Here is a 26,764-nt window from a genome sequence, read left to right on the forward strand (position 1 = left end):
TTACGTTTTTATTCATTCTGGGACATGTCCTTCGAGACCGTCTGATTATTGAGGAACGCCGAACGCATTGTTATTGTGCTGTTTGAGGAAAATGATCAACGGCGATGAAGCGGAGTTACTCTAACCATCCTGATGTTGATTATTTTCCTATACCAGCACATCCTGAAGTGTTTTACTCCTGTTATACCACAGCAATTTGACAACGAGTACAATCTTTATTATTTACAAAGTAGTATGTCATACTATTTATCCATTTATAGTTACTTATAACGTTGTGGAACGTCTAAGGAACACATTGCTTCCTGATCGCTTCCAGAGTAGGTATTAGTATCAGAGTTAGTATTAGTATCAGAGTCGGTATCAGTATCAAAGCCTGTGTCAGTATCGGAGTCGGTATTAGTATCTGAGTCAGTGTTAGTATTAGAGTCAGTGTTAGTATCAGAGTCAATATTAGTATCAGACTCCATTTGAGAGTCCATATTAATATCAGAGTCCATATTAATATCAGAGTCAGTGTTAGTATCAGAGTCAATATTAGTATCAGACTCCATTTGAGAGTCCATATTAATATCAGAGTCAGTGTTAGTATCAGAGTCGGTATTAGTATCAGAGTCAGTGTTAGTATCAGAGTCCGTGTCAGTATCAGAGTCAATATTAGTATCAGACTCCATTTGAGAGTCCATATTAATATCAGAGTCAGTGTTAATATCAGAGTTGGTATTAAAATCAGAGTCAGTGTTAGTATCAGAGTCGGTATTAATATCAGAGTCCGTGTAAGTATCAGAGTCAGTATTAGTATCAGACTCCATTTGAGAGTCCATAATAATATCAGAGTCCATATTAATATCAGAGTCAGTGTTAGTATCAAATTCGGTATTAGTATCAGACTCCATTTGAGAGTCCATGTTAATATCAGACTCAGTGTTAGTATCAGAGTCCGTGTCAGTATCAGAGTCAGTATTAGTATCAGACTCCATTTGAGAGTCCATATTAATATCAGAGTCAGTGTTAGTATCAGAGTTGGTATTAATATCAGAGTCAGTGTTAGTATCAGAGTTGGTATTAATATCAGAGTCAGTGTTAGTATCAGAGTCCGTGTCAGTATCAGAGTCAGTATTAGTATCAGACTCCATTTGAGATTCCATAATAATATCAGAGTCAGTGTTAGTATCAGAGTCAGGGTCAGTATCCCCTCCTCCCCCGTTCACTTACGCCACGCTCTCTGTACTACTCTGATATCCCACAGAGAGCCCTTTCTCAGTGCAGCCTCTCGTCATGATGCCTGAGTGCATGCACATAATCCTCCCTCCAGTTCCATGCTGTGAAGCTGCAGCTAATCACATCCACAGGGACACACAAAGCCCCCAGTGCAGCCGAGCAGGGCTTCAGCACCGCGTTCACCTGAAAGGGATGCGTGCCTTACGAACAAATCTGCAATGCAGTAGTAATAGTAATATGAGAAGGTGAGGAACGCTGACTACTGTTGACTTCTGTTCACACTCCTGATAGTTTCCCAGGAATCACACTAATGTACTATTTGGACAGGATAATATTTTGGTTAAGTAATGTCGCTGAGTGATGTTTGTAATGATTATGTATATATGCATACACACAGGGTTTATAGAAGATAACATATACCGTAAGCTTTCCAGACAAAGAATGACTGACATGATGGATTTGAATATGACTCAAATCCAAGAGATACGGCGATAATAATTACGTTACTCCACATTCCACATGTAAAGCTAATCTGGGTCAAATAGGCCTTCAGTCTCATCCTGGTGAAATGCCACATCAATCCTCAGCTCTGACTTCCTCATTGATTGTGTGAAAGATATTTTATAAAACATGGTAATAATCCAAATTGGCCTCATCATTGATCCATTCCTCTGCCTCCTATTTAAGTCAGTATCGATAATAAATGAGCTTCCTGCATTCGGTCCGCGTCCTAGGGGACGATCACGGCTTTCAAGCAAATTAGAAATTGGGAATTGGCCCTTTTTGTGGCGCCACACGGAGAAGTCAGATCGCCGCACATGGCCGGGTTTAATGAGTCGCCAGGGGAAGGAGGGGAGGGGGGAGTTGGGGGGTTGTGATGGGGCAGTTTGGATTTGGGGGACACCAGATTTTGGCCCGAGAGGCCTGGAGGGCAGCTGGGTACACCACCTGTTAAAGAGCTGTGAAGTGGATCTCATCTAAGACTTGGCCACTGCACCAGACTCCCAGTAGGCCAAGTGAGGGATGAAAAGAGGAATAAAAAGTCATTTCATGTGACTAAACGCCATGTTTTGTGGGTGATTTCTGTGATTCGGGTCAAATAGGTGTAAAGTAAAAAATGTACTGCAATCAAGTCATTTTTCCTCTGTAATTGTACTTTGTTACGTCATTTAAAATCCGTACGGTTTTATTATAAACGGTTTTATGTAAGCTACTTTTCCGTCCCCCTTCCCTCATCCGATTGTATAAGTTTGTTTGTTGTTTTCCACTTCTTTTGACTCCACCGACCAGTGTGATTGGGCCGTTTATTTTCCCTAGCTTATCATATCAGATCACGCAGCATACTTGAGCGGCAACTCAAGTTATAATAATCATGGAGGTGGTGGGTGGAGATGTGGAGGGTGCCACAAGCAGCATGAACGGTACCACACCAGAACATCCATGAGCGAACCTGCAACAGATTTTTGAAGTCAAGCCCCGGAAGTCCGACGGCGCTCTCGTGTCATGTCAGCTTTACCTTGAGGAATTTAGCCAATAATTTGAAGAAAGACATAGAAGTTTCAGCTTTATGCTAACTAGGTTAGCTAGTGTTATAAATCCTCACTACAACTGCGTACTTTTCGGCTTTTACATTTTCTGAGACTTTTCAGTACTCTTTCATCCCTGGTTTTAACTACGGCTGATAAGTCATTTGTATATTTTAATCCTGTCAGGCGTAAATGATTAATAAACGGATGCTTGCATGCAAATGAATGTTGACTTAGCCGTTAGCAGACGTCACAGAAACGTAAAACGCGGGTAAAATCATTAGCGCTGAAAAAAGATCAGTCTACAATATACTACAGAACTTCAAGTCTTCAAGTCCAAAATTGTCCGAAAGTACAGAAAATGTGCATACAGAGGCGTCTCGGATCACACTGAAACACTGTTTTGCTGTTTTGCTGTCCCTGTCAGCCATGTTGGATTGGGAAGAGCACTTAACTTCAACACGTACTGAAGTAATAAAATTCAGCATAATGTATATTAGTGTATACAAGAACCTCGGAGAGGTTTATAGATGATTTACGTCTAATCTAAATTCCCTTCGCCACTTTAAATGAACCAACTACAATGCGTGAAAGGGTTAACGCTGTGTCGGTATTAAAAACACTATAGCAACGTGGTTTATTCTCCTGCCACCAAGGACCATGACTACCTCAGTGATAGAAAGTGTGTAATAATGTTTATAATGTGACGCAATATCATACATATAATGGTGTCAGTGCACAAACAGACAGTTTTATGATGTGTTCTTGTACAAAAAGTAATATCCTTGTGTGCCATCTCTCTGATTAGTTATGCAGTAAAGTTAGTTACAGCACTGTATTTCTGTTCAAGTAATAAAAATGCATATTTTTTTGGTGTTGCTTTTACTGTTGCGATTGCAGCCATGGACGCCGTCTCATGTTTAAAAAACAACAACCAGACCATCTCATGATAACACGCCACACACTGCTCTATTATCACTATTAACCCCATTAGGCAAATATGAGCCACTATGTTTATTTATTTATTGAGCCATTAAAAAGCTTGTTATTTCTGACCTTTCTACCTACATTTTCCAAATTAATTGGTCGATTTTAAAATATTTTGTTTGAAATAAACCACCTACATTATACGGCCAAAAGTATGTGGACACCTGAGCACATCACATCCATATGTGGTTCTTCTCCAAACTGTTGCCACATAGTGTTAAGCCCACGAATGTATAGAAGGTTTGTATGCGGTAACATTACAATTTCCCTTCACTGGAACTAAGCAGCCCAAACCTAATGGTGAGAAGAGTGGGGGTCATTATAACAGCCAAGGGGGAATAAATCTGGACTGGGATGTTCAGCAAGCACATATGGGAGTGATGGTCGGGTGTCCGCAAACTTTCGGTCACATTGTATGTCTTTTCATTTTATTAACACATGTGCTTAGGTTGAAATGTGTAGAACTTTAGAGTACGAAATAAACATCGTCTTTTTAAACATTTTAAACAAATTCAATTCACACGTCCTGTCGTTTAGTGCACACTAGTAGCAGTTGATCTTTTTCCTGATCATCAATAGCATGCACATACTGTAGTCAGAGACAGTTCAGGAGAAGCAAAATACATTAGCTGAAACACTAAGCTGCTAATGAGACCAAATAACCTCTATATTCACTACTTACAGGAAATGCTTAGTAATTAAATAAAGATGGGTTGTCATTGTGTGTGGTGGTCTGGGAAAATCCTTCAGAAGGCGCTGTGGCTGAATTCTGGGTGAACTTGAAGTCAGGGTTATATCCCAAATCTGCTTTATTTAATGACTGAGGTTTATAACTCCAATCTGCTGCCCAGTCCCGAGTCTTAATTGCCCAGAAACCTAACTGACAAGGCTAAAATGTAATAGCTAATATAATGTACCAACGTACAGCTATTTAGCTAGTTAATAATACTAACTAGCTAAACTAAATTCATTTCCAGAGAAGAACAACGCTGTGTAGTCGTTTAACATGTTGTTGGTGTGTATTTGGGCTGTATGAGCTTTGGTCTAGCTAGTGTTTTTTCTCTTGATATGTGTAGGACGCAGGAGCGATACTGTATCTAGCTATGTTTTCATCCAAGTTGCGAATTTAAATCGGAATATCGCATTAAATATTTGCGAATAAAGCACGGTTTCCATCCCACATGTTCAAGAGAACAAAATCGTCACTTGTGGTGAAGCTGGCGCAAAGTATCAATACAAATGGAGGTTGTTGCTCTGCGGCATTTTTACATTTCTGAACCAATTATCCAGTCACATGATTTGTTGAGGCGAAGTCACATGACTTTTTTTTAAACTGCGCATCCAGGTATTTATCTGGTAAATCGAATTCAAAAAATTATCCACCTCAGTTGAGTACACAAGTTTTTTTATATGCGTTTCAGAGATTTTATTCGCATTACGTTTAAACATACGTATCAACTGTAAAGGTTTATGTCCCAAAGTCAGTATAACGTTGAATTTTATTCTTTCTCTTGCTGTTGAACCAACTTGTCTGCCAGGTAATTATGAATAAAAAAAATCCCCCGAATAGCCCAGGCACTAAAGCTGCTTTTCCCAGGCACCCGGGTTAGTGATTCCTATCGATATCAACTATTGCTGCTCCTGCGCCGCAGTCAGAATGGGGGTCTTTAAATGCAATTTTCTCCCGTTTCACTTCAAAATGCCAGAACGTTATTTTGTGCAACATTTCAGTTCAGGAAAAACTGTAGCTTTCAGTATACACAGTGTGGTTCAACACGTAAAAAAAAATTAAAAACATTCACCATGTACTGTAAAGGGTTTTCCCAGGCTTCAACACATATGTGATGCCTGTATATGTTATGTAGTTGTGTCCCGCACATCCGTGGTGGTCCCCAGATATCGGGTTCCACGGAAACAGATCAGGAATAAAGCTCATATGAACTCCGGGACAGATTGTAGTCTGTTGAGGTCAGAAGCTGGCACATGCCTACTTCTCATCCTCATGCCAGCCACCTTATTACAATCACAATTAGCATTTAGCATCAACAGTGCTCATAGTGCTGACCGCACGCTTCACTGAGCATTATGTGCTCTCTGTCTGTCTGCCGTTTATCCCGTCACCGATGCCAGCCTTCCTTCTGACAGACTGGTGAATCAGCTGGCTCACTTTTCCTTCCACTCCCTCCGTGCTGGCCCAAATTAACCTCCTGTCAGTGGGCCACAATGGAAGTGGGCATGGCTCGGTCTGATTTATCCCACATTTAGCCTTCAAAGGGGGCAAGCGACCCCACCCTCCCCTCCCTGCTCTGCAACCGGCCCTGCCTGGGAAAAGACTGTCAGTCTATTAGGCAGACAGTGTGACAAGCCTTGATTGGGGTGTGTCTCTGGTCAACGAGTGTATTTAAGACTAAATAGGACGTGTGACAGTCGATGTGTGGGTGTGTTTGGAGTGGGTGGTCTGGGTTCTGCCCATATGCTCTCTGGAAGAGTCTGGGACGGAAATATAGACTCTACATGTTTGAGAGACACTATCATTTCTCTGCCATACCCACCCAAGGATCCCGATTCCATCTTTATGGATCAGTAGCACATGTTTGATTCGATCTGTCCGTTACTGACCTGTCGCGTCACTGTCCTGAGTTGTCCTCGATTATGACAATGTGGACCCATAGATGCGGGCTCCTTAACGGACTTCTTTTCTGGAGTCTGATTCTTAGCCCTCGCTCTTCTCTGCAAATCTTAGTCCCTGTGTTACTCCCAACAGACTCGGGCACTGCAGAGGCGGATAAGGAAGGGGTCACTCCGGCCCCCGCCTCAGGACACGATGAAGACAACACCCTGGCCTACACAGGTACTGTTACCGCTGCTTCTTCTCTTCATCTCTGGTGTCCGTCTGCGTTTGTGCTGCTCGGGTTATACTTCACACTTAAACAAGTAACACGGTCAAAAGTAGCAGGGTTTTGTTTTAGCACAGAGTTAGGAAATACACAAATATAGATAACTAGCATCCATTCTAATGTACAGAAGTTCAGAAAGGCAGTGAGTCATCAATATTTCTCTGTGCTCTTATCTTGGTATCGTTACAGTCACTGGGCATGACGACGTAATGCTAGTATGCTACTGCTTGCAAGCTCACAAGGAAAATAAGGTGTGATCTCGAGATAACAGTAAAAAAAAAAAAATAACTCATGGCCTTTCTGGACTTTCGTACAAATGGCATGACGTCATTAAGGACATTTATTATTAATGTCTTCGTCAGTATCACGATATCATTGAGTTTTTTATTTAGTTCTGTCCTGAAGAAGCTATTTCACATAACAGATGTTTACATATAGTCCACAAGACAAGGTAATAGCTGAATTTATTAAAATTACCCCGTTCAAAAGTTTACGCACCCTTGATTATTAATACTCTGGATGATCCACGGCATGATGTGTCTATGTTTTGTGATAGTCGTTCACGAGTCTCTTGTTTGTCCTGAGCACTTAAACTGCCCACTGTTCTTCAGAAAAATCCTCCAGGTCCTGCACATTCTTTACTTTTCCAGCATCTTCTGCATATTTGACCCCTTTCCAGCAGCGTCTGTATGATGCTCGGATCCATCTTTTCACACTGAGGACGACTGAGGGACTCGTACACGACTATTACACAAGGTGCAAACATTCACTGATTATCAAGAAGGCGACACGATACGTTAAGAGCTGGGTGGTGGGGGGGGGGGGGGGTAAACTTTTGAACAGGATGATCGGTGTAAATTGTTATTATTTTGTCTTCTGGGAGACATGTAACTGTCTTACTTAGCGTCTGAAGGGCGATACTAAAAAGATCTTTAAACAAAATAATGACAAGTTACACTGATCATCCTGTTCAAAAGTTTACACCCCCTCCCTCTGGCTCTTAATATATCATGTTCCCTTGAGGGGAAAAAACAAAGAAACAAGAGATAGAAATGCCAGGTTATAGAGTATTTCTGAAAATATTAGCAAACTAGTAGACTAATTCAAGATAAGGATGCAGCAAACACACCACATGGCACCTATATATTCTCTCATGGTCTTTGTTTGTCCCCTGAGCTTCATATCTCACGCCCACATGAAAGTAAAATCCTCCTGCTCATGCACACCTCTCATCTCAATCATTCCCTGTGAACCATTCTGGCAAGTTTTCTTCAAGCAAGAAAAAGAACAGTGCTTCTTTTATTCATATCTGTATTTGTAAAACACTTTATCGCTTCATTAAGCGCTTTCGATGGGGTCAAACTGAAGGCTGTGTTATTAAATCTGGTTAGAGTTTTGAGTCGTGGCCTTGAATCCTGACCTCACAACCGAGTTCATTTTCCTTCCTGGTCTTTATTACCGGAGCGGTGTGCTTTCTGTTCGCTGTTATTAGCTGCCCGCAGCTTTCCAACCTCAAATCCTCGATGTTTCTGCTTAAACGGTTTCTCCCTCTCAGAGCGGATGTGGGCCACTTGCGTACAATCGAGTGTATCTTCAGAGCGTGCCTTCGTAATGCTCTCATTTTCACTCTAAACCCAAAGACACGGCAAGCGCGTGCCCTGCCTTTAGGCTCCGTCTCACTCGAGATGTAATTACCTTGCTTGAGAGTGCGCTGACGCTTTCTGCTTCTTATTCCCCATCCAATCTCTATTCACCCCACTGACCTTGGAGCTTAATCACGTCCACCGACGGCACTCTCATCGTCACACCGGGTTAATTCCGTCAAAAAGGGTCTGGAGTGGAAGAGAGATCAGCAGTACACAAGTCTGATTATTCAGGACCATCCTGCTCGGTGCACTGAAGAGCCCTGAAAACCTGTTCTGTAATTGTTGTTGTCGTGATTAGCATGGGTGAGAGGACGCTAAGCAGGCCAGCCTTCGCCATACTGCATCCAATGCATTATAGACGCAAATAAGCGTCGCATTTCCACAGACGGAGGCTCCTGGGTAGGCTTCGGGCTGAATCAGATAGGCCTGTATGAAGAGGGGGAAGGGGGTCAGGGGAAAAGTCAAACGCCCCTCTTTTGTGAGTCGGGACGTCCATATGGTGCCCTTATGTCTGTCTGAATAGTGTGATTCTGACTGATATAGTGTATTTAGAACGAAGGGTGTGAAATAGCAGCTTGAGGAACCTACAGTCACTCAGACACAGATGAGCTGGAGTCTCTAACGTATGAAAGAGCGCAGCCTAGTACACTCTATAACCACAGCGCTGTTAAATTCTGGATTCTGGTTGGTCAGAATGTGTTGATTTGTTTTGCTAATATCACAGCAGTGCTAATATCACGGTTATCATTTCTATAGTAGCGGCTCGTTCGCGCGGACTCGTACGGCGGACGCTCCACGTAAACCCATTAAAAAAAAAGGTGTTTAATCGTTGATATGGCGACGTTTTCTGTAAGGAGAGCTTTACCGTAACATAGGGAAGGAAGGAGCCTCCAGTGTCAGAGATTTGAAATGGTAACGTGACATATTCGTCTTATTAGCGTCAAGGGAGAGAAAAATGTGAATAGAAATACGTATAGTAATGATAGAATTAATGTATTGAACAGATTAATAATCTCAGACTTTATTGATTACAACACAGTGAAATTCTTTTCTTCGCATACCCCAGCATGTTAGGAGGTTGGGGTCAGAGTGCAGGGTCAGCCATGATACAGTGCCTCCTGGAGCAGAGAGGGTTAAGGGCCTTGCTCAAGGGCCCAACAGTGGCAGCTTGGCAGTGCTGGGACTTGAACCCCCGACCTTCCGATCAGTAATCCAGAGCCTTAACCGCCAAGCGGTTATGTTCCTGGAAGATCAGAACATTTTGAGAGTATAACTTTGTATGTTGTCGTTTTTAGTACAGACAGACAGAACAACACATACTACCACCTCCACCAGGATGTGGAGGGTTAGGTGGACTGTTAATCCAGGTGAAGTCCCAATTTTTTATGCTTTTGTGTAGAAAATCATGCGTAATCAGATCAGTATCAGCACTGTCCATGACTTATCTGAATGTCAACATTGCTCCACAGTTCCCATGTCGCTGCAGTCCAAATTTTAATACACTTGTGAGCAACAACATTGAAGCTGTAATTTCCTGTCCAGGTTGTCACTTTTGAGCAACAAAACATGGTGTCATTGTGGATGTCACACGTGATACTTACAACAGAGGTGTGTGTGGGTTCAGCAGATTGCGTCTCGTTTCTTTCCTGGCTGGATATCTGTGTGTGTGTGTGTGTGTGTTGGGGTGAAATGTCTTGCTGTGGGTTGTAAATCTGCAGAGAACCTGTGCTCCGATCTCCTCTGGTGCATGTTGTGAGGTCAGCGGCACAACATAACCCATCCGTCATATTTATAGCGCTCATCACAGCGGCAGGCTTGTTTTGGCAGCTGACAGCAGCAGGGAGACAGAGAGCGGCCTTTTAGTAGGTTTTTTTCTTCTTCATCTTTCATGAGAAGAAAACGGAGACAGGACAAAAAGGTGTTGTGGTGATGTGACCAAGATGGAGTGTGTCAGGGAAAGAGAGTGTGATATCAAAGGTCATGTTGAGGATCCGTTAACTGGATGACGGCAAACGCTCGGCACATTCAGAAGCAAGTAGATGTGGAGGATGTGGTTATTTCACTCTCCTGGACTTCAAACTCTGCAATTCCAGTGTTTATTTGTATGATTAAAAGTTTCTCCTGCAAAGATTCAGTCTGAATGAGTCACTCGTAAGGTGAACAGATCAGTATCAATAGTCATTAGTTTCATTCAGTTACTGATGAAGTGGACCCAGGATTGACCGGTTCATTAGCAAATTACTGGAGCAAATAATCTCATGGTGGTGGTTTATTAAAGGAGCCTCTGAAAAGATTCTGTGCCATTTGGGTCAGTGAAGTGAATCATTTGGATCATGTCTGAGATTTAGTTGATATGTGTGGATACCGAGAGTCTCTCCTTTTGCCTTTAGTGAATCATTGCTTGAATCACTGAATCGTTCTTTCATGACTCAAATTCGATCCTTCCACGATCAGTGAATCTGTATCTGAATCTTGACAGATTCACTCTGAATCTTGACAGAGATTCACTCCTTTTGCATTCACTGAATGACAGTTTGAATAAGCAAATAATTTTGTCATGCTGAGATTCTGTCCTTATGCATTTCTTGAGTCAATGTTTGAAGCAGAGAAATTTTCTGTCAAGACTGAGATTCACTCCTTTCCCATTCAGTGGATCAGCATTTGATTCAGTGAATCTTTCTATCACGACTGAGATTCAGTCCTTTCACATTCAGTGGATCGGCATTTGATTCAGTGAATCTTTCTATCACGACTGAGATTCAGTCCTTTCACATTCAGTGGATCGGCATTTGATTCAGTGAATCTTTCTATCACGACTGAGATTCAGTCCTTTCACATTCAGTGGATCGGCATTTGCAAGAGCAGCCCTATTCTGCCAGCAGCCCTATTCTGCCAGATGGCTTTCTCTGTAGTTAGTAAATCAGCATTTGATTTAGTGAATCTTTCTATCACGACTGAGATTCACCCCTTTCCCATTCAGCGGATCAGTATTTGATTCAGTGAATATTTCCATAATGACTGAGATTGACACCGTTCATAATCATTTGAACAGTGTTTCAATCTGTGAATCTTTCTGTCATGACCGAGATTCTCTCCATTTGCATTTAGTGAGTAATTTTTTTAAATCAGCGAATCGTTCTCTCATGACCGAGATTTGCTTCTCTGTCGTTCAGGGGATCAGATTTTCAGCGAGAACATGACAAACACACACTATTGCGCAGCGTGTTATATAATTCAGCTGAAATGTTGTGACATGTATTAAACTTTAAAGACAGCTGAAATCACACAGTGTACAACAGGCATTAGATCAGGGAAGGCTCGACATTTCAGCAAACCGGAATGAATCTAAATGAATCATTTAACTGAACAGAATCAAATTACTTGACTCAAAAATTCCAGCTCTAATAATAAACAAGGGTTAAATTTGTGAGTAGAGCTCTGTTCTTATAATTATACGGAAATATAAATCATCGCATGGCTTAATGGTGATGATAGTCATAATGATGTAATACAGATTCATGCAGCTTTATTTCAGAAAGGAACCTACAAAAAAAGTGTCAACGGAACCGCAACTGGAATCGTGAGTCAGGATCAGATGAGGCCAAAATTGTGAAATCGACCATCAACAAGGAGAAGCGCATGACCCCAATGTTATTGACACTTTGGAGCTGTTTTGTATCTGTACCAGGATATTTAAGGCCAAAGGCTGGTTGCCAGGAGATTAAAACTTATTCGTAAATGAAACCTGAAACCAGAAAATAAGATAATGCATCAGAACACACTTCCAAATCATCAGAGAAATGGTTGCATGAACACAAAGTCAGTCTTTCGCAACGGTCATCTCAGTCTGCGGATTTGATTAGCGTCTTTGGAGTCTGACTCGTGGAACATGAAAGGAGCAAATCTGGGTCAGGATAGAAAGATTCACTGCATCCATTTCATCGACTTCATCAGCAACTGAATGAAATGAATGACTGCTGGTACTGATTCGTTCACCTTATTGACTCGAATGGTTTGCAGGACAGACATATTCAGTTTTACGTTCAAAACATCAAACTTGATAATGGGCTCAGAGCAGTCGAGCTCTTCGCCAGCACTTTGGATCAATATATAAACTGTGAAAATGTTTTAAGGACTATATAATAACAGAAAAGAAAGAAAGAAAAAAAAAAAACACACAGCCAGACAAACAGGTTTTGTTTTCTGAACCTGCAAAAATATTGCTTTGGCTGTTGTCTAGCAACAAACTCTCAGAAAGGGAATGATATAACTGAATTTCAATCAAGTGTCAGCAAGTGAAATAGTGATGCCATGAACAGAAGCACTTCTTATTCTTAAGACATGGAAATGTTTGGGGATGCAAACTTTTAAGCGCTCCAATAAAGAAAACCTTGTTGGTGTTATATTTAGGTTGTATGTTGTAACCGGATTGCAATAAGAAACATGATTAAATAAAATTATTTTGTTTTGTAGATAAACTGTAAAATGGTGCAACTTTAAATTGTATACTTTATTTTTTTGCAACAAACGCATTTCTGAAATGACTTTCTAGACAGCTTGATGTTAGAAATGTGGTGTCTAATACCTAATTTGCAACAACCCAAATAATCGACTGACATTTTATACAACAATGTTCTCTTGAAGATGACCAATAATGATGGATTCAATTATATAGCTAAAGCCTGCAACATTATTATTGTGTTATCTATTTTTTTGTTTGTTTCCGTAATCACGTGCTATTGTCATGGCCACGCTGCGTAATTCCGAGCTCTCTTTCTTCCTTTCATTCTTCATCACCTCAAGTCTCCTGCTGGGCATCACTCCTCAGCGTTCCACATGAAGGGCTTCACTAAGTGACAAAACAGAACCAGATTTGTTCAGCTTGCCTTTCAGGACCCTCCAAAGACCCTCATGTTTTTTTTTTTCTCATGGCTTGAGGTCGGTGTGAAGAATGCGTCCTCTATGCTGTTTGTTGTACTCTTTGCACTCCATTATTTTGTGTCTTTCACTGTGATGATGTGGGGGGTTTTTTTTGGTAATGGAATTACTGGAGGCACATACTTTTTCATACCACTCATGGTATGCCGCGTTGTGCGATGGCATGCCCATACTATTCAAATGGAATGCAGTTTTCTATACAATTCAAAATGTTAATTAATTTCATTTTAGAGTAAATCGAATAGACTTTTCCCCTTTTTATGTAGTGCTTTTTGTAATACAAATGATCTCAAAGTAGCTTTAGAGACATCATTAACCCACAGTGAGCAGGCCAAGGACAACAGTGGCAAGAAAACCTTTCCTAAGATAGAACTGAGGTGGACAAAACCAAGATTCAGCTTGGAGATAGCTTCCTCCACTGCCTGGTGAGGTAGGAGCTTGTATGCTTCAGGATGACAGGAGCAGGACCTTGTACAATTCAGGAGTAGGGGTTTGTAGGCTTCAGGTTTGCAGGAGTAGGGGTTTGTAGGCTTCAGGTTTGCAGGAGTAGGAGTTTGTAGGCTTCAGGTTGGCAGGAGTAAGAGTTTGTAGGCTTCAGGTTGGCAGGAGTAGGAGTTTGTAGGCTTCAGGTTGAACGAGTAGGAGTTTGTAGGCTTCAGGTTGGCAGGATTAGGAGTTTGTAGGCTTCAGGTTGGCAGGAGTAGGAGTTTGTAGGCTTCAGGTTGAACGAGTAGGAGTTTGTAGGCTTCAGGTTGACAGGAGTAGGGGTTTGTAGGCTCCAGGTTTGCAGGAGTAGGAGTTTGTAGGCTCCAGATTTGCAAAAGTAGGAGTTTGTAGGCTTCAGGTTTGCAGGAGTAGGAGTTTGTAGGCTTCAGGTTGGCAGGAGTAGGGGTTTGTAGGCTCCAGATTTGCAAAAGTAGGAGTTTGTAGGCTTCAGGTTTGCAGGAGTAGGAGTTTGTAGGCTTCAGGTTGGCAGGAGTAAGAGTTTGTAGGCTTCAGGTTGGCAGGAGTAGGAGTTTGTAGGCTTCAGGTTGAACGAGTAGGAGTTTGTAGGCTTCAGGTTTGCAGGATTAGGAGTTTGTAGGCTTCAGATTGGCAGGAGTAGGAGTTTGTAGGCTTCAGGTTGAACGAGTAGGAGTTTGTAGGCTTCAGGTTTGCAGGAGTAGGGGTTTGTAGGCTCCAGGTTTGCAGGAGTAGGAGTTTGTAGGCTTCAGGTTGGCAGGAGTAGGGGTTTGTAGGCTTCAGGTTGGCAGGAGTAGGAGTTTGTAGGCTTCAGGTTTGCAGGAGTAGGAGTTTGTAGGCTTCAGGTTGGCAGGAGAAGGAGTTTGTGGGTTTCAGGTTGGCAAGACTAGGAGTTTGTAGGCTTTAGGTTGGCAAGAGTAGGAGCTTGTAAAGTTTGGGATGGTAAGAATAGGAGCTTATTGCCTTCAGGATGGCAGAACCTGAAACTTTTGGAGCTTCTGGGCAGCAGGGTGGTAAAAGAAGTTGCAGTAGCTTGTAAGTTGCAGGATTGTAGGAATAGCTTGTTGCCTTCAGGATGTCAGAACTTGGAGCATTTAGACTTCAGGATGGCTGAAGCAGAAAATTCTGGACATTAGCATGACAGGGGCCAGAACTTAATGGCTTCAGGATGGCAGGAGAAAGCATTTATAGACTTCAAGATGACAGGAGATGTAGGAGCAGTCATGCTTCAAGACAGCAGGTGCAAGGTTTGGCAAGCTTCAGCATGGTATGCTTCAGTAGAACTTGTAGGCGTTCAGATGGCAGGATAAGGGGCTTTTAAGCTTCAGGAGGGAAGCAGAATTGTAGGCCTTAGGATGAGAGTAGGAGGAGCTTTTAGGCATAGTGCAGCAAAAATGAGCTTTTAAGCTTCTGGATAGGAGCTTGTGGGCTCTGGGATAGCAGGAGTAAGGATTTATAGGCTTCTGGATGGTAGGAATAGGAGCTTGTTGCCTTCTGGTTGGCACGAGTAGGTGTTTGTATACTTGAGAATGACAGAAATCACAGCTTGCAGGCTTTTGGATGGCAGTGTTAGAGATTTACAGGCTTTTGGATGGCAGCTTTAGGGACTTACAGGCTTTAGGATGGCAGAAACCGGAGCTTGTAAGCTTTGGGGTGGCAGGAATAGGAAGTTGTAGGCTTCTGGATGTTAGGAATAGGAGATTGTCACTTTCAGGTTGGCAGAAGACATTGCTTGTATGCTTTGGCAAGTGAGGCTTCAGGACTGCAGGAGAATGGGCCTTCAGTCTTCAGAATGGCAGGAGTAGGATCCTGTAAGCTTCATGTTGGTTGGTGCAAGAGCTTGTAATCTTCATATCAGTAATAGCAGGTTTTAGTAAGCTTCAGGATGGTAGAATAGGAGCTTGTTGTCTTTGGGTTGGCAGAATTCAGAGCTTGTAGGGCTTCAGCATGATAGGAGAAGAGGTTTGTAGGCTTCTGAGTTACAACAGTAAGGTCTGGATGGGAGCAGGAACTTGTAACTTGTAGAATCAAATATTTTTGGTTTTCTTACAGGCATGTGTGGATGAACAATCTCCTCGCTCAGGTAAGGCCTAGAGGGCTGGACACTAAAGATGAGTGAGAGTGTCCAGAGTTTCCCAGTGAGAACACCAGAGTGGATTTGTCACAGTCAGACATGCAGCGCGACCGAGACAGATTCTCAGTTGCTGTGTCAAGTCACAGATTTTCTGCTCGGAAATATGTAGAGAGATGACAGGTGAGCACTTCAGGGGTTTTTGCACAGTCCCTGCCAGCTTAGCTGTGCGTGAGAGACTGCCATGGAATCTCAGCATCTCATTCTCCATCTGTCTGTCAGGTTTCTGTACCGCTCCCATTTGAATTCTATTTCTTTAGTCGGGAACATGGTCTACCAGGTTAACACAACTAACGAGTAGGAAAACCTTAGAGCTACCAGTTTAGCATTGTGCACTAAATCCACAGGTCTGAATCATCACTCACTGGCTTTGTGGAGTTGCTTGGTTTTCTTAAACAGATTTGCTGGTGTGGTTTCCGACTCCGTGTGACATAATGCTATCCATAAAACATGGATCAAACGCAGAGATAAAAACATCGTAGCTTAAAGCATTGAAGCAGAAACACTTTCTTTCTTCCTCAGCACATACTTTGGTGTCATTTCACACCAGCAACAGACTCAGATAAAGGGTGTGGGCTGAAATATCGAGGTGAATTGGTATGATAGAAATTATTCACTTGATTATGCACTTCCGATTTATTTGTGTGTATATATATATATATATATATATATATATATATATATATATATATATATATATATATATATATATATATATATATATATATATATATATGTGTGTGTATATATATATATATGTGTGTGTGTTAACTATATTAGCACCACAGCTTCTGTGCCAAAGTAAAGAAGCAAAGTTTAGACACCATACAATAATCATGTCTTGGCGGATCAGCAACATTTGCTAGTTGGTAGTTGGTAGTCTTATTTATTTCAAGAGAGGGGAAAAAAGAGAGGCTGGTGGAGGAGTGACTGTTTATAGATGCTAACTAAGTAGTTTTGTAGATGTTTCACAACATTAAATGTAATTATAAACAGATAAAAGGTATGACGTCATACTTTATTTAATTTTTTAAATTGCTACGGTATAAGAGGAATAGCACAAGTTCAAGTTCAAGTTCAAGTGGCTTTATTGTCATTTCAACCATACACAGCTGATTCAGTACACAGTGAAATGAAACAACGTTCCTCCAGGACCATTTTGGGAGGTGTGGTGATAAGAGTAACTGTTTATCATAACAACCATTGTTAATTATTTTCTTATAACAGCACCCTACATCAAGTTTTATACTTTACTTAGATAATTCATGCATTATTGATATAACTATCAAGGGCAATGGTAGGTCAGTGGTTAAAGGCTCTGGGTTAAGCCCCAGCACTGCCAAGCTACCACTGTTGGGCCCTTGAGCAAGGCCCTTAACCCTCAACTGCTCAGTTGTATAAACGAGATAAATGTAAGTCGCTCTGGATAAGGGCGTCTGCCAGATGCTGTAAATGTAAATGTAAATAATGTTCATGGTGTCATAATCACAAAAAACAAGTGACTACATTTCCCATCCTGCACTGCGGCCTACAAACATGGCCAACATGGACTGCAATTCCCAGAACACTCATTCATTCTAATCACGCACACCTGCATCCAATCTCACACACAATCACACCATAGTTTATAAGGACTTTCTAGGCATTCACTCTTGGCCAAGTATTCTGTCACGAATTCTACGTAATGAAGGTTAGGACGGATGCAAATGCAGAAAAGAGTTTAATGAGAGAGAGAGAATGAGAGAGAGAGAGAGAGAGAGAGAGAGAGACAGGGACAGGGACAGGCGGAGACAAATACAGAACACGAGACAATAGCGAGGTCAAGAAACAGGCAAAGGGTCAGGTGATTGGCAAACAGGCATAAACTGGGCAAGGCTAGAATCGAGAACGAGAAACGAGAACAAGATCAAGGACTATGAAACAAAACGAGGAATAGGGAATAAACGCTTGGTACGGTGATAACACTCAGTACTTCACCAAGCGTGAATGCCTAGAAAGTCCTTTTAAACTGTGGTGTGATTGTGTGTGAGATTGGATGCAGGTGTTCATGATTAGAATGAATGAGTGTTCTGGGAATTGCAGTCCACGGCAGCCATGTTTGTAGGCCGCAGTGCAGGATGGGAAATGTAGTCACTGGTTTGCTGTGATATGACACATGGAATCATATTCATGTCAAATTCAACAAACTCTTTTTAAAAAAAAAAAAAAAAAGACCTTAATGTCCTCAAAATAAATCCATCTTTGTCTACTGTTTACTTGCTTTGATTTCACCGATGACTAACCAGCGTTCATTGTTCAGTTTTAGTCCGCTTTATCTGCTGTGAGAAGCACTACCCTCTCTGTGAGCAGAATTCTGCCCCTGTTATCTGGTGATGTTTGGTTGGACAGCAGTGAATAGTATAATAAACAGCACGTCTTGGCGGCTCGACTACGTTTGGTACAAATTGCGCGTTGAACGCTTGCGTAACGCAGGAACGTGTCTTTGCTCCAAAGCATATGACCTCGACTGGAAACGCTGACTGCGGACAGGCCGTACGTGCGTCCCAATGACATCAGTAAAGCATTGAAACTCGTGTTAATTCAGGTGAAGGATGAACACAACAGCACTGCTTATGGACAGTAGGTCATTTCATTGACATATTCTGCTGTCATAGACGTAAAGTTGATTTGCTGTCTCTCATCACGGCCGGGCTAACTCGGTGACACCACTTTGTTTTATGGCTTCCTGAGACATTCAGGCTTTCAGCACCGCCCCCTGAAAAGGTCTTCGGACTATTTCGCTGCTAAAATGTGATCGTTAATAATAAATTATTCTGATGAATCCTAGTTCATTGAGACTGACACGATGCACTGGCGGAGCTGCATTACAAGAAGAGTCAGAAATGCGTTTATGAGGCACTGTTTCACCATTTAGTCTTCATTTAGTTGTTTTCAGCTCAATGTAACCGTTGCCCTTTTATGGAGTTTTATGGGCGTGGCTATATGTAAACGTGCCAAGAAAGCGCTTGGTAATTTACAGCCGATTGGCCTTTACCGGCATACACGTGTGAGTGTATAGAAAATAAGTGAAGATTTTGTAAATATGTTATGAATTTTTCGTTTGGTTTGTCAAATCTTTTAGACACAAGTTTCTTGTTTATTTTTCTTTTAAACCTTTTTGAAAACTTTAAAAAAAAAAAAACAACCTTTTTTTTCCTTCACAGCAGGGGTATTACAAACACCCCCAGAGTGTTCGAAATGATCTGCAGGTTTTTCCGAATAATTGTTAAATGTGAATCGTTTTGAGAAGAGCTGTCTGCCAGTCGTAAATGTCCCAGAATAAATACACAACACTTTGCAACACCAGAGGAAGTCAGTAGGGGGTTGTGTTAATTACCATGATGCCATGCGTTGAAAATTAGTCCACACATGGTGTGTGAAAGATATTCAGAACATAACGACATCTTTAAAAAAAAAAACTGTAGCCATTTTCCCCTCGCGTCGGGCATTCAGAGAGTGTTTTTGCTTCTCGGCGGGAGGATCATTCTCGGGGAACGTTTTTGTTCGAGGCCGTGTTGTTGTGTTAGGTGATGCAGGCTGCAGAATGGGAGGCATTAAAAAGTCCTCGTGAGTTTCTCACCCGCCGCCCCGTGTCACATCCTGGCCCTCGTACTCCGGTTTCGGGGGGGGGTCTGTCCAGTGAAAGAGACGTCACAGCATGGAGTCCGTCCGCATTATTAGCGTCCACACACTGCGTAACAAAAACACGGGGAAATGTTCCCAAACTCGCTCTGAATATGATAAAAAGCAAATAAAGGACTCGGGAGAGAACAGGAAAACGGCTTTGAATGTGTGACATACCGAAACAGATTAAAGGCTGTGTCTGGGGTTTGGCTTCGTTAAAAAGAAGTTGAATATTACGTGATTATGAGCAAGTCTCCAGAGCAGATCTGTAGCCAAACAGCATTTGGAGAAGTTTGGGATTAATGAGTCTTGGTTTAAGAGTTTTAAAAGTTGTTGGTGGAGTTTAATGGGTGAGCACAGAATCTTACATTAGATGGACAAACAGGTTCATTTTGGCAGATTTATTTGGGCATTGAACTGGATGGTCATAAGAAAATCATGTGGGTCCTAATCCACAGATTGTACACTACATCCTGAGTGGGATATTTTATTTTATTTCGATTATTTTCCAGGATATTTCTTGCCCACTTCTCTTCTCGGTATTAAGTCTGTTATGAGGACCGTGTCTCAGCTTCTGGCAGTTCTGGCCGTGTTCGTTACGTTGCGGGTCGAACATGCTCGGCTCCGGAGCTCGAACGCACACTGGTGCAGGAAACAGCGGTTATACACACCGGGACGCCGCCAGGGTCCTCTAACCTTACACCAATCCTACAGCCAAACTCACAAATGCCACCAGATCCTCTTCAGTGAGTATTAGTATCATATAAACTGTTTAAAATAATGAGGTGAAATATATTTTTGTTTGTTCTATCTTTTCCAAGATCTAAGATTCCACGCAAACACGCAATCTGCCAATCCTGAATAGCTCATCAGCTCACTAAACACTTATTTACATCTGTATTAACAATTAGCACACCTGACCAAACCAGATATAACGTTACCATAGCAACCAGGATCTTGTTTGTGCAAAGTTAACTACGCTTTGGATGATGTATCTGTAGCTACCATGGCATCATCTGACTCATCATCTGACTCTCTCTATCTGTCTCTCTGACTATCTCTATCTGTCTCTGTCTGTCTGTCTCTCTCTCTCTGATGCTCTCCATCTGTCTCTCTGACTCTCTCCATCTGTCTCTGTCTGTCTGTCTCTCTCTCTGATGCTCTCCATCTGTCTCTCTGACTCTCTCTATCTGTCTCTGTCTCTCTCTGACTATCTCTGTCTCTGTCTGTCTGTCTCTCTCTCTGATGCTCTCTATCTGTCTCTGTCTCTCTCTCTGACTCTCTCTATCTGTCTCTCTGACTATATCTGTCTCTGTCCGTCTCTCTCTCTCTGATGCTCTCTATCTGTCTCTCTCTCTCTGTTTAATGCCTACTACAGCTAACAGGGAACTTCCCCAGTATTTATTACAGAAAATAGTTATAGATCATTATTTATGTAACAGTGATTTGTGTCCAGAGCACTCACTAATTCAGTTTTGTTTACATAAGGCTTTTACTAATAGATAGCTGAGTGTCGTGTGAATGATACTGAACAGAATACACCATGATTAGTGAATAAACAGATAAATGAATAATCTATTGATGAAGATTTCAGACAAAGTGCGTAAAAAAAGCTCAGATTATCCAGCAGAGCTGTAGAGGCAATGTCAGGAGATGAACAGCAGAGGGCGCTGCAGTCACACACACACAGACTCATCTGACTCACAATGACTTCATTCCTGGGACAAAGAAAAAGAAAAGAGCTTACTTCAGTTTAACAAAACATGTTTTATGTGACTCAGATTTCATGTTTTGGCAGAAATTTTTATTTCTTTTATTTTATAATTTTTATTTTTATTCAATTTAGTTTTTTGTCACACACACACACACACACACACATTTTACCATTTCCTCAAACACCCTGTTTACACCACTGTGTGAAATTTCTAGGGACTTTAGTGAAAATTAATTATTAAAATATAATTACGCCGAGGTCACGATGCCTCAGGGATTCCTCTCATTAACCAGAGGAAAGAGTCACACGAGTCTGGTCGGGACCGTCCTAAACCACACACTGCTCTTCCTTACACTAAAACCATTGTTCTGTACCAGCTGTGAAATGATGTTGTTGTGTTGTTATATGAGTTTATAATTAAGGACGAGTAGAAGTACAGTACGACAGCACAGTAATACACTCACACAGTAAAAAAACAGATAATAAATCAGATAGGCTATTTTTACTAACTAGCAAATTTAGGGTGACGTGTGAGATTATTTTTAGGAATTTTAAGGAATATTTAGCTTCTTTTTTAAAAAAAAATAAAAAATCCAATACACCATTTTTACCTGATATATTCCTTACATTTTAATCAGAACCACAGCACATGCAATAATGTTTTCATTACTACTTATACTACTACTACTATTACTACCACCACCACTGCTACTATTACTACTACCACCACTACTATTACTACTACTACTACCACCACCACTACGACAGCTACTACTATTACTACTACTTTTACTACTACCACCACCACCACTACTACTACCACCACCACCACCACTACTACTTATTATACTACTACTTATAGTAATACTACTACCACCACTACTGCTACTACTACTCCTATTACTACCACCACCACTACTACTACTACTACTACTATTACTACTACTACTACTTTTGCTACTACTACCACCACCACCACCACTACTACTACCACCACCACCACCACTACTACTTATTATACTACTACTTATAGTAATACTACTACCACCACTACTGCTACTACTACTGCTATTGCTAGCACCACCACTACTACTACTACTACTCCTATTACTACCACCACCACTACTACTACTACTATTACTACTACTACTACTACTTTTACTACTACTACCACCACCACCACTACTACTACTATTACTACCACCACCACCATCACTACTACTACTACTATTACTACTACTACCACCACCACCACCACTACTACTACTACTACTACTACTTATTATACTACTACTTATAGTAATACTACTACCACCACCACCACTACTACTACTTCTACTATTACTACCACCACTACTAATACTACAACTACTACTACTACTACTACTTATAGTAATACTGCTTATAGGATAAGATAAGATAATACTTTATTAATCTCCAGATGGAGAAATTAGGGTGTCACAGCAGCAGCCAAAAAAAAAGACAAAAAGAAAAGAAAGAGGGGTTAAAAGAGATAGTATAGACATAAGCGCAAATTCTATATACATTTATACACACACACACACACACACACACACACACACACACACACACACACACATACATACATATGAGCAGTATATACAGCAAGCAACAATGTACAGTCCAACTATGCAAGTAGCCCATGTACATATTGCATATGTACAATGCTATATAAATATTGCAGCTGTATGGTATGATCAGTGTGGACATATAAGCAAAGCTTTGAAGCAGTGATGTGATTTGTGAGCAGTGCATTATGGTACCCATATGAAAACAGTGTAGCAGTGTATTTGTAGTGTAGTCAAAAGTCAAAAGTAAGGTCAAGGGAGACCTATATTAATAATATTAATAACAATAATAATAATGCATGTTTGAGTTGCAGTATAATATAAGAGCATTTAATATAAACCTGTAGCTTATGCACAGCAACAAAAGATACAAATAATAATTTTTTAATAATTAGCCGGCTATTTCTTAGACCTAATTCACACACTATGGTTTAGCATGATTACATATGATTAGAATTAAAGGTGCGATAGTCAATATTTATTGTATTCATTTCTCAATAGTACAAATAATGTGGAAAATTATCTAGAAATGATTACAAATTATAGTTTAATCCATCTTTTCAGAACATGGTGAAAAATCTGGAAGCCTCTCTTCCGGGCCGGAACGTAGGTTTGTTTAGCCTCTGGATTGGCTTCCTGTCAGTCATTTTATAGACACGCCCCCAAACACAACTTCACATCCTTATAAATAAACGAGGAGACGTCGAGTGTTTATAGTATTGTGTAACTCGGCTTTGGAGTGACTGGATGTCCGAGCGCGCTTAAAAGCGATGCCATGACGGCAATCGCTGATGGTAACTGGTAAAATGGTAAAGATTTTGGAGGCTGAGCTTTGTGTATATGGGTGGGTATGTATGTCTTTTCCCACAATGCAACGCATTTAACCTTTAGAGCCCTATTTATCAGAAATCTTACCCAATGCAAGTTTATGAATTAATTGCATTAGAAGAAAAAAGAAGTATTACGTCACAAAACTGTGTGAGTGTGTGTGTGTGTGTGAATGAGAGAGTGATGTTTCAAAGAAGTAGCATGGAAAGGGTTAAAACTCGTGGAACATTCCATTGTGATAGGAGGAGCATGAGGGAGAATGGATCATACCATTCCCAGCACCATTCATGCCGTTTGAATGAAGTGGCGTTGTTTGAGGTGCTGCTCTGTCCAGAGGTACACACACACACACACACACGGAGGAGCTCAACTGAACCAGGAGGAAGCAAACAGCCCTGGATTTCACTTCACAAAGCCAGAAAAGCAGGGAGAAGTGCACGGAAGTGAAGAGGAGCAGAAGAGTCTGGAAGTTCTCGTGCATCTCCGACTTCTTCTTCTTCTTCTTCTTCTTCTTCTTCTTCTTTAAAGAGTGGGTTTGAAAGTGAGGTGTCCAGCGCTTGGGGATGATGTGACAGCTGAGAGATCAGTGTGGATTGACTTTCCTCTTTCTCACTCACGGAAATTTGGGATGAGATGATCAGGAGAATGATGATGATGATGATGATTCTTCACACTGCGCAGATGAAGATCTCCACACAGGAGGACCAAACTGCACCCGTGTCGGATTAACTCCGCTTCTCCTCAACAATAGGATGTTATAATAAAACATGCATTTATTGTTTCCCTTCTAAATTATAGTAAACAACAACAACAACAACAACTTTGCTTTAATTTCCTGCAGCCCATGCAAGCTGGATTAATAATCAGGGCTCGCGCTTTCCCTTTAAACAACTCCCGACATCAACTCGGAAACTGTCGCCTATGTTTGTTTGTTTGTTTGTTTTTTCCTCCTCCACAGTAAAGCAAGGATGAAGGAGCGGAAATTAACTTGCTGCTAATTCACCACTGGATTACTTTAAAACACACACACACAAACAAACAAAATACAATAAACACAAGCCTCAAGTCGGAGCCGCTCGTGCAGGAGAGATGACGGCGCGCGCTCTGGGGTTTGCGCTGTTAATCGTGCACACGTGCGCAGGTATGTAGGCGCTATGAACGCTTATAGAGCGTCAGAAGTTCCCTCGCTGGGTTTCTGCGCTTCAGCTCACTGCTGATTGCTCTGGAACACCTTTTTTTACTGTGTCTTCCGCAGCTTCACACTCTCACCTGTGTGTGTGTGTGTGTGTGTGTGTGTGCGCGCGCGTGCGTGTGTGTTAAATCCTAAAACTCACAAATGACGCATAATCCACATGCATAGCAATTTAAAAAGAGAGAGAGAGAGGGGGAGAAATAATTTACAAGTGCAATGTATTAAAAATGCAACTTCAACCGTTATTTAATTAAACAATGGATTGATTTATAGATTGATTTTAAACAATGCTTTAAAATTAATGCACCAACTGCCCATGTTGGCTCTGAGCCAAGTTTCAGGGATTATTTATTTATGTACTTTTTTTTTTTCCCCCTGATGAATCTTTAAGTTCTGAGTATATTTTCCCCCCTCTCTAAGAGTGTACTTGCATCTGTCTGTCCGTTTATTTATTCAAGAATTTGCGCTCTTAGGAAAGAAAGAAAGAAACAAAAAAAAGAAAAGGTTTCGCCTGTTCTTTACATAGCTCTGTTGTAGGGTTCCTCGCAGAGCTTCATAGGTTCCTCTCGATGGAAAAGAAAAAAACGAACCCTTAAAAATTTCTGACTAAAATTTCATTTAGCCTGGAAATCATTCCAAGTATGTACTTCCATGACGGTTTATCTGTGTGTTTACTGGTTTATTTACTCTCTTTTTTTAATCACTCTTTAGATCTTTATGGGGTTCTACACAGAACCTTCAAAAGGAGAAGTTTTGTTCCCCCGTGCATCCCCTTCCATATTTGTTTATCTGTTAGTTTGTTTGTTTGTTTACGTGTTTACACCGTTAGACAAGGTGTTTTCTAGGGTTCTTTAAATAATTACGAGGTTTACGCTCCGACTATAAAACCCTGTTGAAAGGGTCTCCAAAGAACATAGAACATCTGGATTTTACCATTTTTCTCCTCATGCGCGTATTTCCACGTTTATTTACTTAATCGTTTATTTACACTCTTAGCAAAAATGTGTTTTTCCAGGTTCCTTACATACAGGTTTTGAACCAATAGTAAAACTCTGTTGTTGGGTTCTCCATAGAACTTTACACGTTCTTCTAGATGGAAAAGAAAAAGTGAAACACACAAGCCTTTATGAGTTCTGGATTGAACTTTTATTTATTTATTTATTTATTTATTTATTTGTTTGTTTGTTTGTTTGTTTGTTTGTTTGTTTGCATGTCCATGGTTGTTTATGCATTAGTTTGTTTACTTATTTACACTCCTAGAACCAAAAAAAAAAAAAAAAAAAAAAAAAGGTTTTTCCAGGTATAGGTATTGAACTGATAGTGAAACACTGATGTAGGGTTCTACATAGAGCCTTGTAGGTTCTACAAGAAGGAACAACAAGCAAATCAAATGTTTTGGACTTAAGCGTGTACTTAGGTTTGTTTTTAACACTGTCCACTAGGGCTGGGCAAATTTTTTTTAATATAATACCAATATTGCGCTAAATTACAGCACAGATCTACTTTTCTCTGCGTATCGCGAGTATATTTAGTACTTTTTTAACATTGTTACGCAACAGTAGGCGGACAAGTGGCTGTAAATTTGCCCTGAAGGTTTAGTGGATGTTAAAGCAAAAAAAAAAAAAAAAAATTAATAAAAAAAAAAAAAACACAATTAGCGCACTGGCTCTGTTGGTACTCAGTTTGTAAATCTAAATATGGTGATTTTATGTTTTCATGTTTATTGCAAAACTATCTTTAAGTACAGTGATATGAAATGATTACTTCCTGTACGACGCCACAATCATCACCTCCATCTTCTACATTTCCGTTTCAGAAGAGTCGTTAGTTTTTTGGGTACGGTTTCCGCCGGAGTTTTGCCGTCGCTGACAAAAATCGCACTGCGTAAAAGAATTCTTTGGTCTTCGAATGCATAATGTAGCGTTCTGACGTTATCGGTGTCCGATAACAGAGTCCTGTAAAATCTCAGGGTG

At 41.0% G+C, this 26,764-nt stretch overlaps 1 protein-coding gene across 11 annotated transcripts in view; it reads left to right on the top strand.

Moving 5' to 3' along the window:
- The window catches only part of robo1 (roundabout, axon guidance receptor, homolog 1 (Drosophila)), a 262,707-nt gene that overhangs the window by 67,246 nt on the left and 168,697 nt on the right, over positions 1-26,764 (top strand). For 9 of the 11 annotated variants that reach the window (XM_047161471.2, XM_053687578.1, XM_053687579.1 and 6 more), the window contains exon 2: positions 6,496-6,582. The exons of 1 other annotated variant lie outside the window; for it this stretch is intronic. In XM_047161471.2, the coding sequence (XP_047017427.1) occupies positions 6,496-6,582 (87 nt within the window). Of the gene's footprint in view, positions 1-6,495; positions 6,583-23,885; positions 24,741-26,764 lie in introns of those variants that run through there. One more of the 11 variants, XM_017490574.3, reaches the window with a different exon arrangement.

Source organism: Ictalurus punctatus, chromosome 17 (assembly GCF_001660625.3).
Source record: "Ictalurus punctatus breed USDA103 chromosome 17, Coco_2.0, whole genome shotgun sequence".
Taxonomy (NCBI): domain Eukaryota; kingdom Metazoa; phylum Chordata; class Actinopteri; order Siluriformes; family Ictaluridae; genus Ictalurus; species Ictalurus punctatus.